Source organism: Megalops cyprinoides, chromosome 4 (genome assembly GCF_013368585.1).
Source record: "Megalops cyprinoides isolate fMegCyp1 chromosome 4, fMegCyp1.pri, whole genome shotgun sequence".
Lineage (NCBI taxonomy): Eukaryota > Metazoa > Chordata > Actinopteri > Elopiformes > Megalopidae > Megalops > Megalops cyprinoides.
In genome coordinates, this window is record NC_050586.1 from 1,664,877 (window position 1) to 1,683,429 (window position 18,553).

Sequence of the window (18,553 nt, forward strand, 5' to 3'; positions counted from 1 at the left end):
CCGCAGTAGGTTGGGTCTGTGCAGAGCAAAGATCTTCCATTGGTTCCAACAGATCAGTGACTGACAGCACATCTTGGCTCTCTCTGTCATGGGGGGGGGGGGGGGTCACCAACAGTCACAGAGTGGCAGGCCAGGGGGTCCAGTGTTGGACTGAGCACAAACTCAGTCAAGTGAGCTTGAACACAATGCACTGCAATACCGCAACCAGAACTTCCCATCCAACTCCAATATCCAGCTCCATACAAGGCTACTATATGAGCTAAGCAGGCTGTAAGACACCGTGGCTAAGGCTCTAGTAACAATGGAAAACTGTAGAACCCAGAGCTACAATTTATTCCTATCATGCATTGCCTGTGATTGTGTAAATATGCACATTGCAGTGCCATCAGGTTGATAATGCAATTCCTGCACTTACAGAGGTGTTATCATCTACAGCTAAAACATGTGAACTGTGAGCGCTCCCTCCCTGCTCCCATATGTGATTCAGAGGGTGTCAAAATAAACAGAAGCTGTGTACGTCTCTTTATCATCAAATCTCTGCTAAATAAATAAACGTAAACCGGCTGTTACCGAAAATGGCACTCTCAGCTCTGAATAAGTAGGCGGAGAGCTGCAACTATTTCTTCCATGACAAGGCTGCACGACAGAAACATTTTTTGTATGATGTTTGTGGATTTATGTAGCTGATATGAGACCAATTTTTTCATACCTTACATCTGGAACTATGGTTGTATATTTCCACTGCCACACAAGTAATATTTATATTAATATACCAGTGTACATCATCTAGAACATGACTGAACAGCTTTAAGCAAGAAACAGACAGCAGTGATGCTTAAAGCTCAGTGCTGTTGCCCCTAGATGCTCTCTCCGGATGGGACCAAAATCACCAGGCCGTGCCGACCAGGCTTTAAAGTGAGATAAAGCATGCACACAGGCCGGCCAATCAAAAACAGCAGGAGGTTTCCCTGCTCAATCAGCACGCAGCAGTGGTTCATCATCACATAGGGGACAGGCGGGTCACAGGAAACGCTACTCTCTGCATTCAGGGGCTGTCTACGCATGCTTATCCCAGTTAAGTGTGCAGTTTTCACCAGATGTACATGAGATTGGCAAGCATGCTTGGCTTTGCCATTCAGCCAGCAAGCAAAGTTTGCAAGCCACAAACCTAGGAGAGTAATATTTTGACTGATATATATGCAGTGCACAACACATCATGTACAAACACCAGTTTATCAGACCCAAAAATACATAAATGAAGCTACAAACAGAAGCATAAATCATTACAGAGGTTCCATTTAGCTCCATCTCATGTAGTTGTTGTTGTAAGGTTAATCATACAGATTGACAAGGTGGTAATGCATTTATGCTAATCGGTATGGATCGAGGCGACGCCCGTTCCTCCTGGTATTTCAGATAACACAGTGCAGTGACAGGCTAACGCACTTTCCCTGGGTCAGGTGCGTTGCGAGAGAGCCAGGTTCTGCTCTATTCTCCGTCCAGCGTGTATGTCAGGCAGCAGCGTCTTTTTGCAGTACAGCTGCTCTAAAAAATGCTTCCATAGCTGAGAAAGCTTCCACTTAGGGAATTTGCCACAAACAGAAAAAAGGGGCCAGATTAGGAAAATCTCATTACGAGGCAGCATTAGTGGAAAAGTGTTGAAGAGTGTCTCTGTGCTTGACAGCACTGCGCACACTGCCGTAAAAAAGGAATAAAACATGGTCAAACAACACAGACCGCTGACAGAGCACGTCGTCAGCACTCATAAATATATCCCTCCTCTCACGATTGAGGAGCGAAGTCAAATATCTGTAATGTCTGCATTTGCTGTTTTTTTTGTTTTTGTGTCTCTCTGAAATCTAACTCCTGATTAACATATCAAAATGTTTTCTTTTTTTTTTTGGGGGGGGGGGGGGGGTCTTGCGCCGGTCATCTTTAAAGCTGCCCTTCTGTCAGTAGGTCGCACCTGCCGCCTGCCGCCTTTGATGCTGTACGCAGAGACGGGCGCCCTGCTGAGCTGGGCAGGTGAGGCGATTATTCCGTCTCTGCAGTTCCTGTATGCTCCTCGCCGATAGCAACCCCTCCCGTCCTCACCTCTGTCCTCACACACCCTTCATCTTGGGTGACTTTCAAAAATCACCACACATTAAAGGGAAAAAATGACCTCCCAGTCAGGGCCGAGCACAGCAAGAGGAAGGGGCAGAGCCATCTGATCATGTGACCACTGTGCGAACCTATCGGCTGAGGCCTGACTGCTTACAGTACGTTGGTCTAATATCGGAGCCCACAGCAGAGAGGTACACTCACACAGCTGTGCTGCCCACACTAAACAAAAGCTGATGCATCCAGTGCAAAATTAATAAATGCTGAATTTTATTTCATTACAGCAAATTATTAAGGAAACTGATTTCCTTTTCTGGATTTTTAAGGAGGGTATGCTGCCTTCAAAACATCTGTTGTATACACTCTGTGCTTGTATATTTGAGCCGTGGTGAAAAAAAGGCTGCATTTTAATGGATATCAGCCTACCTGTGAGACTGAGATCATCTCTCTGAGCAGAAACCGCAATCTGATCCGTTCATGCCTGAAATGAGGCGAAATGTACAGGATTTTATACAAACAGAGGGAAAGATAGCCCTCTCATGTCACACTGGGTTGTTAGATGTATGAGGATATCTATACAGAGATCTGCTACAAACGGATGCTTTACTGCTCAGATGCTAACACTGTGGTTCCTATAGTTTGCAAGTGGACCATTAAATTAAATGGCTCAGCAGTTGCACGCAATGATGATAATAATATATTTATTTACACCACACTTGCCTGTGTGCTGTCCTGTGTGTTGTGATTCATGTACAGCTTTGAGTATACACAGCGGTTCTGTTCTACACAGATAAAACAAATCTGTGTGTTTGTTTGGGACTTGTTCCCACTGCTTTGTGGTCTTAAGGGAGACCTTACAGCGACTCTCAAAGGAAAGAGACAACAAACACCCCACCCCAACACTGCATCAACAAAATAAAAATGTTCCAAATTTCCTCTGGCAAAGAAAACAGACACGGACTAGCCAAATGGTTCATCGGTACTGGCTGCAGCTACTGAGACAGTTACAATGACAGCATACAACTAACTGCTAAAATAAAACTTTAAAAGGAGCCCATGAAGCAGACCTGAGGGAAAGCAAGGAGAGTGTTTGGGTGAATATGGAATACTGTATTGGATAGGCATAAAGATATGGTAGATATGGTGAGGGTGATGCACTGTTCATTTGGTAAGTTCAATGCAATTAGGATTGGGCACTGAAATCATCATCTGGCCAGGAGGTGACCTCAGCACAGAGAAAACGGACACAAATCAAAAGGTTACTATGAAACCTGCAAGACCCTCCAAGATGGTTACTTCCCAGCCTTGAACTAACTTTAGTCCTGAGTGCAGAGTTCTGTTTGAAATATGTGCCGAAATATAGAAAAAGAGAAAACTGATTTCAAGCTCTCATTACGAATGCTAAATAATTCTGTGATTATACATGCTTTCCACTGAGAAAAGCACTGTTATTTTTTCACCATTTACTCTGTGTTACTTAGCTGTCAGCAGTCAGCTCTGGTTGAGGGGAGCCCCCTCAGACCACACTGCACCATCACACCCCTAACCAGGGCATGGACACAAATCCCATTTCCTGAAGCGGGTGCTGGGCAGAGTGCAGTCAGTCCGCCTCCATGCTACACAGCCTGATTTTTGGCTTCAGCCACCGCCTAAAAAAGCCTCTGTACCACAGAGCCACGGCGGTGGGCCTCTACGGAGCTGCAGGGGATCCCGAGACGCGGCCAAAAGCATCACACCAGCCTCTACACTGAGAGCCCGGTGTAAATCAGCGATGAGTTAATATTTATTTACTGCATGAAGCATGAAGCTTCATAAAGTGCATATACAGCAGGCGTATAAATCTTACAGCTGAAGGGCACTCGTAAACCCTGCTGCCAGTTCTGCAGTGCGGGGCCTGCGTCTCACTGCAGTCTGATGTGCGCTCCGCTCCAGTGACGGGAGAGAGGGGCTTCACAGTCACATAAACAGTCCACTGTGCCATCAGTGACTCATGGCTTTAAACCAGTCATAGCATTTTGCAACAAAGAGAAAAGAGTTTTGATCGGTTCATTCTAGTCAGTCATTGACATGCAATAGCTCCACCTATTATGGGCCTCACTTCACTCCTACTCATTGGAGTGTCTCAAAGACCAAAAAGGAATGCTCTTTTTGTTAGTGTAGGCTGAGATTGGGGGAGGTTGGGCGGGCCGGGGGAGGGCACAAACGTTCCAGAGAGGGGTGAGTGATCATTACAGCCCCCAGTGTGATGGATCCACTGCGCATTTACCATCCTCATACTGCGTCATCTCTGTTAAGGCTGACATACTCCATCTCCTCACATGCCACCCCCTTATAAATCACTCCTCTTTCCTCATCCTCTCCATAAACAGCTGCCAAGGCCTTCTGCAGTGAGAGAGAGCCTGTCAACCTCTGACCTCTCCAAGGTCGTCACTATACCCAAGTACAAACTGACAAGCTCAATCTTTTATTTTTGAAGTGGAGAAGCAATATTCTCCTCACTGATACTGATGTGTTCCTTCAACAGAACTGTCACAGTGCTTTGTCAGTAGCATTAACTAACAGGTGATGAAGCACGGCCATACCCTCCGAGTGTGAGCCAGTCAGGAACCTACACAGGGACGTGACCAGATTGCTCCTCCACGCCTTCCCACCACAGCCCACGTGTGCAATCAGGATAAACGGATCAGGTGATTATTTCAGTGGGACATCCCCATAGGTGTCAATTTCAGATATCAAAACACATCTAAATTTACTGAACACTTCCTAAACCCATGTATTTTAATTCATATCCTTTATTGAAAAGGATGGATTTCTGAAACTCCTGTGGCATAGCTGTGTAATGCAACAGTTAACAGCTCTAACAGGTGACATTTTTCCCCTGTTTATAAAACGTGGTGAACTGCATTAGATTTACCATAAAAATAATAAATTAGTCCGCATCACTCAGTGAAAAGTTCCGCTCAGGTTTGACTGACATGCAGAGAGCTGAGGATTTTATGGAGCACGTTCTCTGGGAGTTGATGGTTCCATTTCCCCGGCCCCAGGTCAATTAGATTAGCCATTTTTATATTTACAACCCTGAGGGTAATAACTCTCTAAATTACAAAAGAACTCCGCCGGGGTTTCCATAAGCAAGCGCAGGCCTCCAAACGCCGCACACTCTCTCTCAGCTCCTCGCCAGGCCTGGTGAGTTCACGACTTACAAGTCCTGACAACAGTCTGGGACAAGAGCAGAGCCAGCCAGGCTGCTAGTCCCAGAGCAAGAGGACACCAGTCTGCACTTGACGGAATATGATGTCACTCTGGAAGCCTGCGGCCGCAGCATCCTGCTCCTTCATGACTGGGCCTGCCCTAAACACTGGCTTCTGAGCGTGCCATGCGTACCCTGTGTCATCAGAATTGCAGGGAAAAATGCGCCTTCAGCAAAACGGAGCATTCTTTTTTACTGCCACTCACACAATGGGTACTGTATTTAATTTGTCAAATAGATACAGTGGTACCACAGCGCATAGGCTGCCTGGCTGGCTGTAGCCTTCAGGCTCAATCTGTGCTATATACAGTCCTCAGCCTCTCCCTGCACACACAAATCAATTCCCTTGCTTTTCTGCAGCTGTAATGTAAAAATAATTATAACCACACTTGCTGGTATTAAATATTTCCACACTGATTGCGGAGGCTGGGTCTGCAGTACAGGAAAGCCTGTTCATGTCGTTCCACATAAAAATTAATATTTGCAGAGTTGAATTTTTGCACACTGGTTTACTGTTTTCATCAACAATAAGATGCATCCTATAAATCATTTGAAATCGGTGCCTGCTGGGAAATTCAGGCACATTGATCCTAGCTGCTTAGCACCCTACGCAGACTCTCAGGGCTGGGGTTTGTTTTTCATTGAATAAAGGGCTTTCCCCCTTTGAAATTCACAATGATGCTTATTTTTAAACAAGTGCATCCAGAAATTGTGGATTCTGCTAAGATGAGATGGACAGTTTGAGTCACTCAGCTACCACAGATGAAAGTCAGAAACTAAAACAAAAGCAAAAACTGCAGGTAGATTTTGGGAAGAACAGGATAGAAAATGCATAGGTGTGCTGTAGCAGAGTCACCACACACACACACACACACACACACACACACAAGCACGCACACATAACACGCGCACACACGGGCACACACGGGCACACACACGTGTGCTCTTACACTTCGACACCGTCAGCTAATGATGCACTGCCAGCACTGCCACCCCGGTCATCTCCTCCTTAAATGCAATTAACACCAAGCAGAGACTCATCATGGAGGGTCAGAGGAAGAGCTTCTTCCCTGAGCTCTGCAGCCACCTCACTCTCACAGCTCCTGAGACTCACACATTAAATATTTATTTAAGATCTAAGGCCCCAGCTTTTATAGTCAGGAGAATAGTACAACACTCGCGAGTAGCAAACTTATCTGTGCATGCAGCAGGCGGCAGCTTTGTACCTGGATTACAGGTACAAAAAAATGTTCTCACACAAGTTTTGAGGTACTCATTGTGAGCCACTGCAAGAGAAAAGTTGATTCGGATGATCTTTCCAGATGATTTCCCTCACTCTAATCCCCTACAGTGTTAATTAAGCATCATGTTCAGCCATTGAAGCTTGGACACACACTCCCGACAAATACAGGGCTCCTGGAGTACATTATCACTGCACTGTAGAGAATAATATGGGGGACACAGAAGAATATCATCCAAACAACCTACCACAGCTAAAGTCTGCTGCAATAAACCCACATTTCATGCACTCCCGTTTTACTGCCCAAACCCAAAACAGGCTTTATACAATAAAGTGTCTGGGCTTCAGCAGCTTCCCAGGAATTCAAGGAAAAGAATCCGAACCTTGACCACTCTGTGCACACTGACAGAACCCCTGAGCGGCCTCTATGGTGGGTGGGGCATGGGAGAGCAGGGCGTGGCAGGGTGTGACAAGGCGTGGCAGATCCTCTACCCAGCACCCAGTCCCATACTTCCCAGCTAGCATTTTTATCACAGAAGACATAGAAAATACTGACCTCTAAGAAGGAGCATATAAAATAATTTACATTCATTTCTCATTTAAAATATAGATATTAATTAAAAAAAAGGAAAAAAATGTTTACTGCTTGTATACACAATGTACTGAGTCCATCCCCCCCAGAGCAAACCTTCTCTTACACCAACTCCAGCACAGCTGCATTTAAAGGCTGGCACAATCATGCACAAGTCATTCCATTTACCTCATTACAGGTACCCTCAGTCATCCAAATGAAGGACATCCGGGTGCTAATTAAGAAGTTTAAATAAATCTATCAATGGAAACATTTATCGTGCTTCATTTTCACAACTGTCTGAAAGTGGGAGAAGAATGCATTTTCCACTGGGAAAACCTGAAAACCCAAAATGACAGTGAGCTTTTCTTAACAGCATCTTGTTAGTGTGAAAAAAGATCTTTTCACAAACCATGCATTGCAAATACAAAACAAGCTAAATTTGAACATCAAAACAACAGCAATAGAAAAAATGATTTATACAAGACTGGCTTATTCACACCTCATATTATCACCCAACACACATTCTGTCAGCGGGAGTGGGGGCTGATACAGGTGTGGATAGGCAAAGCTGGGAGGGGCTGAGTGTGACTGGGTGTGGCTGAGTGCGACTGGGTGTGGCTGGGCGGGGCTGAGTGAGACTGGGTGTGGCTGAGTGTGACTGGGAGGGGCTGGGTGCGACTGGGCAGGCTGGGCGCGACTGGGCACAGCACTGAGGGACACAGGGCCCCCTGACTCCGCCCAGCGTTCCCTCCCTGCCCCGCTGGCCTCAGAGCTGCAGGCTGGCCGGTGTGATTGGCATGCCGCGTGGATTGCGCAGGGCTGCTGAGATCGTTAGCGCTGGTGTGTTTCCTGCCTGCGCTCTCTGATCTGCCAGCTCCTGTGACCTCGTCTGATGAGAGAGCCGCGGAAAGCAGGTCTGACGGGGGAACGAGCTGCCGTGCAACAGGGATACAGCGGAGACGCTGACCTCACCACAGCAATATGAATAATGAGGAAGAAACAGGAGGACCGGGGGCTGGGCTTCTTCAATCTCTCTTACTTTACCCCCTAAAAATGAATGACTTTGTATTATGCATTCTGGCTAACAACTGGAATGCCATACTTTTTTGGGAGTGGGGGGGGGGCGGGTGTTCATGGTGTGGATTCAATAAAGACAACACTAAGCATACAGTGCAAATGTGGACAACTTGATACAGATCCAACAGCCTTCTGTAAAACATCTATTGCTGCTATTGAAGACAAGGGCTTTATTCATAGCTGGCAAACAGCTGTCAATCACAGCACAAAACTAAGCATTGGATAAAGTGGGTGAAATTCAAATAAAAATACTTAGCATTTTTTATTATTTCAGAGTATTTTATTTATTTTGGAAAATACATCAAACGTTCAATGTAACCCGTTGTCTATAATAATGTTTAAAATTACTTAACGATTTAAATATGCTAATGCTAGGTAACGCTGCAGACAGAATTAAAGGGCTGCTGATGGGTGACTCGTTAGTAAAATAGGAAAGCCTGTTAATAAGAGGGACCCCTCACTCAACACCAGTCCTGTGGTGTTTATCCCCTCCTTTAAAAACAGCATGCACCATGGCCCCCTGCATCAAATGAATGAAAAGGTCGTTGTACATGCGAAAAGAAAACTAGGCAACGCTTGGAGAATTCCACAAGAAGCCTGCAAGATCTGAAAAACTCATATCAGCTAGTGGTGCTTCACAATTGAAGATTAATCTTATTTTGAACACAATACAACAACTAATGAAACAATCAAAAACCTAATATGACCGACAGCCACTTACACGAGGGACAGGAGAGCTGAAAGACAATGCTTCCTTATGTTCACAAATAAGCTCTTCAGTAGACAGCACCCACAACACGGAGTAACATTACTCAAAACTGCCATGGAGTTCTATCTGCTAATTTAAGGCTGGGTGACTACAGTGAATATGGTGAAGAGGATGAAGAGGATCTTCTTCAACTTTGGCAACAGGTATGAGAAGCACATCCTTTCTGTCAGTCTAATGCCACTCATTCCCTGAAATACTGATAATCCCACACAACCAGGCCATCCTGCATTGTGTTAGGGCTGGATGATTTAGCAAGTAATAAAGCATGTTCAGACAGCATATAGGCTAAATTCTTACCAGTACTATTGTAGTATTGTAGGTGCTCCCATAACGTCACAGTGCAGCTCCTCCCAGTTACACACTAGTGAGCAGAGTGAACCTTAATTGCTCATGTCTCTCTTGTCAGCAATATTGACCAACCAGTGGTGTATGTAAAAGGCTAAAGTTAAATGTTAAAGTCTTATAGTGTTTTGTTGGCAGACTTCATGTTCACCAGAATGACCTATTAGCATTTTTATAACCATGACAACAGTGTAACAAACATTCAGGGTGGATTGTATATTGCATGGCAAATGTTAAATATTTAGTATTGTATAAAGGTTATGGTTCCTATTCAGATACCTAATCATTAATTGGTGTTTATACATACAGGTGAACTACCAGTCCCACTTTCAGCAGATAAAATGTGTAGTTTACATCGTGTGTTTTGTGATTGAAACCTTTCTGTGTTCTCATTAAGTCATTAATTGTGCAACACCTGGTTTCAGACTAATTGACCACCAGCATGTGCGTAGATGTGGTTAAATGTCAAGGTGGTGGTCTCTGCTGGATGAATACCACCCCAACAGCTCAGCAGATTTATACAGAAATGAACTGTCTTTATTCGATTTTTCTCTTTTACAGTGAGGAGACGGCTCTTTGTTACGGCTTCATTAATGAGGTAGCTGAAGCTTGTAGCTTCTCTTCTCTTGGTCTGCAGCGTTGCGCCATGGAGACATAACCCTGACTGTGTCAGATCATGACAGAAACACGTGGGGGTGTACGGGCCAAAGGCACGCATTTCCCCCATACTAGAGCCTGTAATTCAGAAAGATTGCCTCCTTTATTCTTTTTCGCTCCTTCACTGGGTCGAAAACAAATTATGCTAAATGGCTAATATGGCTGCACTGGGAATAAAACAACAAAACATTGTGTTCTGATAATATATATGTATAACAAACAAACAAAAAAAATCAAACCCATAAGTGGCACGAGGCAGACCTCCACTTCCAGGAATGAGGTGTACTCACCGAGTTTAGGGCGGCTGTCTTGTGGGCTCCACAGCTACCAAAGCCACAGCGGTTTGTTCATTGTAGTTTAATTATCGTTAAAAACGATAACTCAAGGGCGACAGTCCGACTCTCGGCTTCGGGGATTAGACGGCGAACAGGTGTCTCCAAAACGCCGCATAAAAAATCGACCAAGCGCTACGATCGCCGCAGGCTCCGAGCAAGCGCTGTCTACCGTCTTCCCGGCGAAAAAAAACGGCGATATCAGGACGAACTACGCCGTTGCGAGCCCCAACAAATGCTGACAACTGCTCTCACCCAGACTGTACCAAAGCAAGACACCAACTTCTCCCTCAAGTTCGAAGTTGCCGCCATGGAATTTCAGCGTCCTCTTCCGCTCAGCAGTTCACCTTTGCAGGTGAGGCAGAAGGAAGCCTGCCTCAAGCAGCTTGCTGACGTCAGCAGCAAGCGCCAGATCACAGAAATAAAACAAATAGTGTTTCTGTGAGGTGTTGTGACCCCATCCTAACACCTCCCCACAGTTTGGTAAGTTCATCGATCATTAAAGTAAATAATAAATAAATAATAACGTGTTTGCATTGTAAAAGAATAACGCTTGTATTTAATTGAGTCATGGTTGGGGACAAACGTTGACTGGATGTGGGGGCGTCCCTTTGGTAATGCAGTAAACTTAAGCTCAAGACGACTGACTAATGTCCAACAGAACAAATCACAACAGAAGCCGCTTTCAAAATGGATAAATGGCCACACCTGTCCAAGCTGATGAGGACCGTCTCGGCGCATCCGTTTACCCATTTCAAACAATTATACTGCGGTAACAATGTGCACTAACGTGTGTTAAAACAAAACTGCATGGTCTCTGCATAGCACAGAAGAAAAAAAATAAATGCTAAAGGAAATGTTTTGTTCTGCCTTTCTCTCAACCCCAGGAAAAGAATAGCAATGTTCCTTCCTTTTGTACTCACTACATTCAAGGAGATGCGGGTCTTTTCATGAAAAAATAAATAAATAAAAAAGAGAAGATCTGTACAGTTCCCTAAACAGGAAATGAACAATGAATGTTGCCTTGAGAGCCTAAAAAATGAATCCAAAAAGAAAAGTAATTCTGGCAACTTCAAATTTCTCTTCTGTGGTTGAATTTTTAAAAAATGAGAGGTTGTCATTTTTATGAGCATGCTTCCTATTGCTTCACTGAAGCACCGGCAGAGAGAAACAAAAGCTTGGTTACGCTTCTCGTAAAGAATGAAAAGAAAACGGTTAGGAAGTCTGCACAACAGTCACCAGCTTTTCCCACTCAAGTATACTGTAATTCTTCACAAACCTGGCTTCCCAGAAGTAAAGCTCTCAGACACCAGTTCTAAGGAAACAAAGACCAGCCACAGCCATACAATATCACCTTCAAACTGAATATGAATTTGGAACTGTTATTAAAAACAAAACAGACAAACAAACAAAAGATCCAATTCAGCACAAATTTACAACTCCTAAAGTTCTACAGTATACAGTGTGAGGTCATAAGTTTAATAAAGAAATATTGATATAGGATATTGTACATTTTACAAATGTGCATTTTAAATAGAAAACAACCCAAGGGCCAACCTGGAAAAAAAGAATGAAATCTATATAATATCAGAGGCAAAAAATAATGATGACCAAAATACATGTACAAAATTTAAGTCAAAATTTTAGGTCTTTCTGTGAAAGTAAGTTAATTTGGTCTCCCTATGTTTTAATGAGCTCAGATGGTCCACGTGTTTGTCAAAAAGAATAAAGCTTAACACATTTTCACAGATTTCACACTTTATTTCACAGACTTTTTTCTGCATCTCCATTCCTGTGGCTTTCGAAGTGATTTTAACTGGGGACGTTGACTGATCTTTGATGAACTTTTGAGGTCAACAACCCCTCCCAATGCTTCTGAGTACCTAAACCAACCTGCTTAAACCTGAGTCTGCCACCTTGTTAGAGTTCTCAAGGACAGAAAAGTGTACTTGTTCATTTGTATTTCCTGTGCAACTAACCCCATGCCCATTGCCAATTAGCACTTAGATCACACTGTTTCTGCACTCACTGACTGATCAGATAAGATTTATAATAATAATAAAAATAGTAATAAACAGAATCATCATCATTTGTAGGAGTAGTAGTGGTGGTAGTGGCAGTAGTGGCTATGTTAGTATATGTGTTTTTTTATTTATATGATATGAAATATTCATTTTATTTATTTGACAGGTGCTGGTATTTAGACTGACAGCACTGTCATGGCAAGATGCATACTGTGCATATCATGAGAGCTGCAGAAACACAAGCCAGAATAGCAAATAACACCCCAGTACACCAGTGCAGGCACAGCGTCACACTGAAGCAAATCAGAGATGAGTGTAAATCCATTCCAATACAAGCGCTCAGGACACAGGGGTTTTAAAATGCCTCAGAGTCTCGCTGAAGCTCATAGCACAGAGAAACCTTTCAGAGGCATATAAGCAGCCGAAGGACCTAAATGCACATCACATCAGCACAGAAAGAAATCACCACACTATGGTTACAAACAGACCAGCAGAACTGTCCAAAAACCATTCAGAAAAATTACATTACATTATTGGCATTTAGTAGACGCTCTTATCCAGAGCGACTTACAATGTTATCCTTTTATACAGCTGCATATTTTACTGAAGCAATTCAGGGTTAGGTACCGTGCCCAAGGGTACAGTAGCGGTGCCCCAGTGTGGAATTGAACCAGCAACCTTTACCACTATGCAACACTGCCGCCCCAATTTAGGGTGCATTGCAAGAATGGGCTTCACAGCGTTAAAGTTTCCATTGAGCCTCACCTTGGCACACGGCAGCTGAGGAGATGCTGAGACATAAAGAGAGGGTTTACTTCTGGGTTTGTCCTAACTCTGAGTTAACCCAGGGATGCTTGGCTCAAGGTGGGAGAAAGCTGTCAGGCGCCTGGCCTGTTGTGATGCTAGAAGGCCTTTCCACTGACATTGCGAGGTGAAGGGAGAATGAATGTGCAGGGAGGATTAATGGGAAACAGAAAAAGCGAGACGTGAAAACAGATGTTTGCTGACAATGAGTGATCCACACATCTAACTGCAATGCTCCTTTCCTTTCACTTCCAGTGACATATTCAAGCTTTGCAATATTTTTACTCTAATGTTGCACTCTTTTTTGCCAATCTCAGCAAACAACAAGCTCAAGATATTATGCATGTATTGGTAAACATATTAACTCTAGATTTATTAGCCTATCTTCCTGATGTTGCAGTTATCTTTTTCATTATCATTTCTGCTGTATTCACAAGGGATGCTCAACGTTCTGAAATATTGGATACAATTCCTTCCTAGTTTTATAGCTTTAATAGTAAAAATTGTTTGCTGTAAAATATACCAGAATAATGGAGTAGGTGCTACACATTACTCCTGACTGAGATGACTCCCCCCAACCCCTCTCAATGTAAATCACCCAGAGGTCCTTGAAAGGAGCTATATAAATATAATCCATGATCTTTGTCATCGTCATCATCATCAATAGTTTTTGCTTGCATTTGCTTGGCCGTCATGGCTGTAATGGTAATACATCACTGAATGATTGGAAGTGAATCTTTAATGACTGTGGGAGTTCTGGGTCTGAATACATGTGACACACGGATAACCCAGGAAACTCAAACCCTCTTTCCCACTCAAGGTCAGTCAAGATCACTGTGATAATACCCAGTACAGTCCGTAATAACTGCACCTGTACTGTGACCTCTTTTTTAAACATATGCATCATTCATGCTCTCAAGGTGAAATATGAATAAAAATAAGATAGTTTGCATAATTGTCATGCATATTGAGCAATAATATAATGTTTGGCATGAAAAATCTGAATAATATTATCATAGAATTCCATAAAGCTTCCAACAGAGCAAACTATTTTGCTGCCGATCTCAGAGGTTTGAGGCCTCACCCAGACAGACATCTTTCTGTGGCAGTTTGAAATTATTGAGGTGAACTGTCATCTCTGTCATGCAAGCCTGCCTCATTGTAGACCTGTAGCTTTACTCATATTCAGGATAAACACTGAATGATTGCAGCTTAACCTGGAAGAGTACATATAAAGTCCACATGCATATGCACACGCACACACACACACACCCTATTCTGCTGTATCACCAACCCACTTTCATCTCCATCTGAAGTAGATGCTCTTTCCCCATCCCCAACTTCATACCTTGTTATTTTAACAGTAGCAAAACCATGACACTGAGTGATTCATTCCATGCAAACAAATACAATGCCTTGACTAAAGCACCACCTGTGTCAAAAAGCTGTTTTCTTTTCTAAAGAAATGTGAGTAAGAGTCCCAAAGTGTGGATTCTTCCTCATTTTTTATTGTAGGTATTACTTTGACTGAGTAGTAACTGGCCAGTGTGCTTCAAATACACATCGGGTGTGTCTTTCATGCCAGTAATATGAGAAAAAAGTGTGTGAGAACAATTCTGCACTACCTCCAATGCGTTCTTATTCAAAGTGGCGGGCACCTGTACTGATATACTAACCAGGTTTATGTGGAAGGTTTGAACCTGCAGGTACAGACGCACCTGTGACGCGAGCAGAGAATGTGACCCCATCTCCTGCTTTAAAAGTGAGGCAGTACTACATGTTCTGGAAGGTTTGTTAATGAAGATGCCAGAGAGAGAAACAAAGAGTGTAAACATCAATTGTGATCAATAGCAACAAAGCACAATTAACCAGCTTCACCTCTTAATAATGTAAACATTATTAAACACGCAGGGATCAAATTGCTCCCCCTCCTCACCATGACACAAAACCACTTCAGAAAAGAGACTTCATTTACTCTCATTGCACAAACGCCTTGGTCCCACGCACAGGAGAATCAATTCCACTATTTTTTTCCTCTCCAGAGGGTGAACGATTCTGCCCACAGTGGACTTTCACGCACTGCGATACTCCCTCGCGCTCTTATCACCCGTGGCAACCTCAGCGCTTGCTGGCTGCGCATCGATCTCAAGTACCTGAGTCACGGCACCAATTTCAGTGATGTGGCGATAAACGCGGCTCTGACCCCAGTGCCGGCTGAACACGTAAGGTTTACTGCCACACAACAAACACAAACTTCCAGCTAGACTCAAAGAACAGGCTGTGCTAACACGCGTGAGGTACTGAGGACCCTCTTCTTTGGCCTGTAGGGAGTGATGCACCGCAGAGAATCAAATACAGGGTCATCCGCCCCCGGCCTCTGAAGTGATAAATGCATTTATGTTATAATCATTGCATGCATAACTGTAGAGTGAAACTCAGGGTCGCTCTGCTGCTATTTACCAGATTTTAAACATACGATATTCATCTTCACGTTCTTCACGGCTTTATACAAAGGACAAAAAAATGTTACAGCGCCCGTGTTCTGGCTCCGCCCCTGAAATCCTCTCAGCTCATTCAGCGTGAGCGCTGCATGAGAAACTGTGTTTCAAACACACGTGAACAGAGTCCATTAAAGGGTTTCACCTCAGGTCTCACCATATTTATTTTTTGTTGGAAAGTTAAGTTGGAAAATTATATCCAAATAAATCAAATCGCGCTTTAAGTAAGGCACATTAATATTGCCTCAGTCAGAAGGAACTTCACATTCTTTTATTTTTTCTCCACTAGAATTGATGAATTTAATTTAAAAATGGAAATGTTTTATGCTTAATATCATCACAGCTTCCCATTTCCGCATCAGAGTGACAGCCTGCAAATTAAGAAACTTAACGCCGATTACACCGAATTACACGTGCAGTCACACATTTTCGCTTGCTACCTGCACGCTGCATTTGAAATCGAATAAGTTGGGTTACTTACACCCGTAGCTGTTGGTTCTATGCATTCGGGGCGCATACCAGGATAGGTGTCGAGGAGAGCACACAAGATTTGCCTGGAGAATGGTTCAGTTGTTATCCGCATATTGTGCTGTCTCCTCGTAAATTAGAATATCTGGAATCGTAACTTTACAAGTACACTTTTGTAGCCTAGATTTACAAAAAAAAGATATTTGCATGTTTTACTTTTTATGGATCCAGCATGTTTACGGTTCTGCGGGGGCGCCTTGTCGAATAAGATGTAAGTAAAGCAGAACTGGCGATTTCACACGGACAACCAAAAGGAAAAACGCCTCGAACTGGAGACCCTCAAACGCTCCGCTCACAACGCCTTTCAAACGTCTTGGTCGGATATATTTTAACCTAGCGTGTAACGCTACACCTCACCTATGCATCTCCCATTCAGAACAGCTGTGCTACACAACTAAACGGGAAGAAACTGCAAAAAAGGGGAAACTAGCTTCATCTGACAAGCTGTCGCCACCGGCATCGTTTCATTCATTGGAAGGCGGCTATCTTGTCCTGCAGAGAAGACAGCTCAAACTGTGCAGTCCCGCGTAAATGAATGTACAATGCAAATGTACCAGGGAAGTAACCTACGTCTTGGCCCCACTACGTACACCGTGTTATGGTGTAAGGCATCTTTGTCTCTGACGGGACCGTGGCTGACAGCGACAGAGAGGCGGTCGTAAATATCGCAAGTACAGTAAACCTTACCCAGCGTGAAGTACGGGAGAGCGGTATTGTCGAGGTCATCCAAAACAGAGATTCTTCCAGGTACGTCCGTCCTGACGAAAAGCAGAAGCCGAGACTCCCCTCCTCCTCCACCGCCACCACCAACACCTCCTCCACCAGCAACGCTCCCAGAACCTCCACCGGTGAAACTGAACTCATTTTCCCGGAGAACGGGCAGGGTAGACACTGTTACGGTCTTAACCTCGCACGGGCTCTCCACGCCGTTCTCCTTGTCCCTTTCCCCGTCAGGAATCCCCGCTCCCTTGTTTTTCCGCATGGCTCCAGTCCCTGTCAGTAAGACCCCGAGCAGAAAGAGGGCACTGAATGTGGGCATCGCGCTCCTCCTCATCCCGTCGCCTGCGCGCTGCTCTCCTGCTTTGGACGAGACTCATGAACTGCTCGTGTGCTTATACCCACACCATCGACGCGACGAGGCGCGTCCGTCCAGGAGGCGGCAGCACAGGTGAATTTAGGGAAGCCGAATTATCCCTCCTTCCAGTCCTCCCGTTTGAAATCTCACAATTTACAAATGACGTGGATTGTTTACAAGATTACGAGATCCCCACGCGAATGTAATCTAGAACGTTGTTCCACAGTTTTGTCAATCTATGAGGTCTGTCGCTATCGTAAACAAAAATACTGAGACTGCCATGAAAACCATTGATTGTTAGGTGACAGAGTGGTGTTTGGACATATGGCAACAGAATCCGCGCATTAAGGCATGCTGAACATTTGAAATTGGACAGAAATAAATGGCTTTTGTGCACGAGAAGATGTAAGATACATGCTCTCAGTAACAGCGTGGTAAATGGGGAATTAATTGTTGATGCTTCAAGGCAGACTTTTGTTTGAAGAGTTGTGGATTCACTTTACGTATACAATCACATACCATGTTTAAGTATTCATATTTTCGCTGCATGGGATATTTTAAGGATAACACTGAAGTGGCTTGTCCATACGGGGGATTTTAAGAATAAAATTTCGGAAAGAGAATAATTAAAAACAAACACACAAACAAAACACAGTTCATACCAGTACTGTATTGATATAAAGTTGCCTGTGCTTGATATCAATGCATAAAAAATACATTGCGGGCATGAAGGCAAACAACGAATCGTCAGTTGTAATTCCTGTTAGTTTATCCGATATGCTCGTGCATGAAGTTACACTTTTGATAGCACTGTCCTCTTTTTCTGTGCCTACTTCCGTGGCCGTTGTTAAAATTCAGAAATATAATATAAATTCTTATCTGCTGATGACCAGATGCATTGTAATAATGGACAGAAACAGAGAATCAAATCCTGAACATGCTTTACAATAGCTGTCTTCTGATAATCTTTCTCATTTTACCTCCAGTCTCCACGTCTCTGTAAGCTACCAGAAAGAGCTCAATAAATAGACTGATTTGAATATGCAAATTGGACTTTTTCAATTAGAACATCAATTCATGAGGAGGAGCAAGAGTGCTGGAGGAATTAGAATAAACGAAAAAGGAATTTTAAACAAGCGTGTCTCCAGGGGGCTGGAGAGGCTAAGAGGCAAGTAATAAATGAATTTCTAAATCTATATGAATTCAAACTCCCTCTCTCCAGCCCCCAGCAGGATCTTCCAATTCAAGTGCCACCCTCACACCAGGAGAACACAGTGAAG

At 43.8% G+C, this 18,553-nt stretch overlaps 1 protein-coding gene across 1 annotated transcript in view; it reads right to left on the reverse strand.

The window, feature by feature from the left end:
• The window catches only part of LOC118776334 (astrotactin-2-like), a 293,949-nt gene extending 276,629 nt beyond the window's left edge, over window positions 1–17,320 (reverse strand). Inside the window, exon 1 of the mRNA XM_036526605.1 lies at window positions 16,886–17,320. Coding sequence (XP_036382498.1) covers window positions 16,886–17,252 — 367 coding nt within the window. The 5' untranslated portion in view covers window positions 17,253–17,320. The remainder of the gene's footprint in view (window positions 1–16,885) is intronic.
• Between the last annotated feature and the right edge of the window lie 1,233 nt (window positions 17,321–18,553).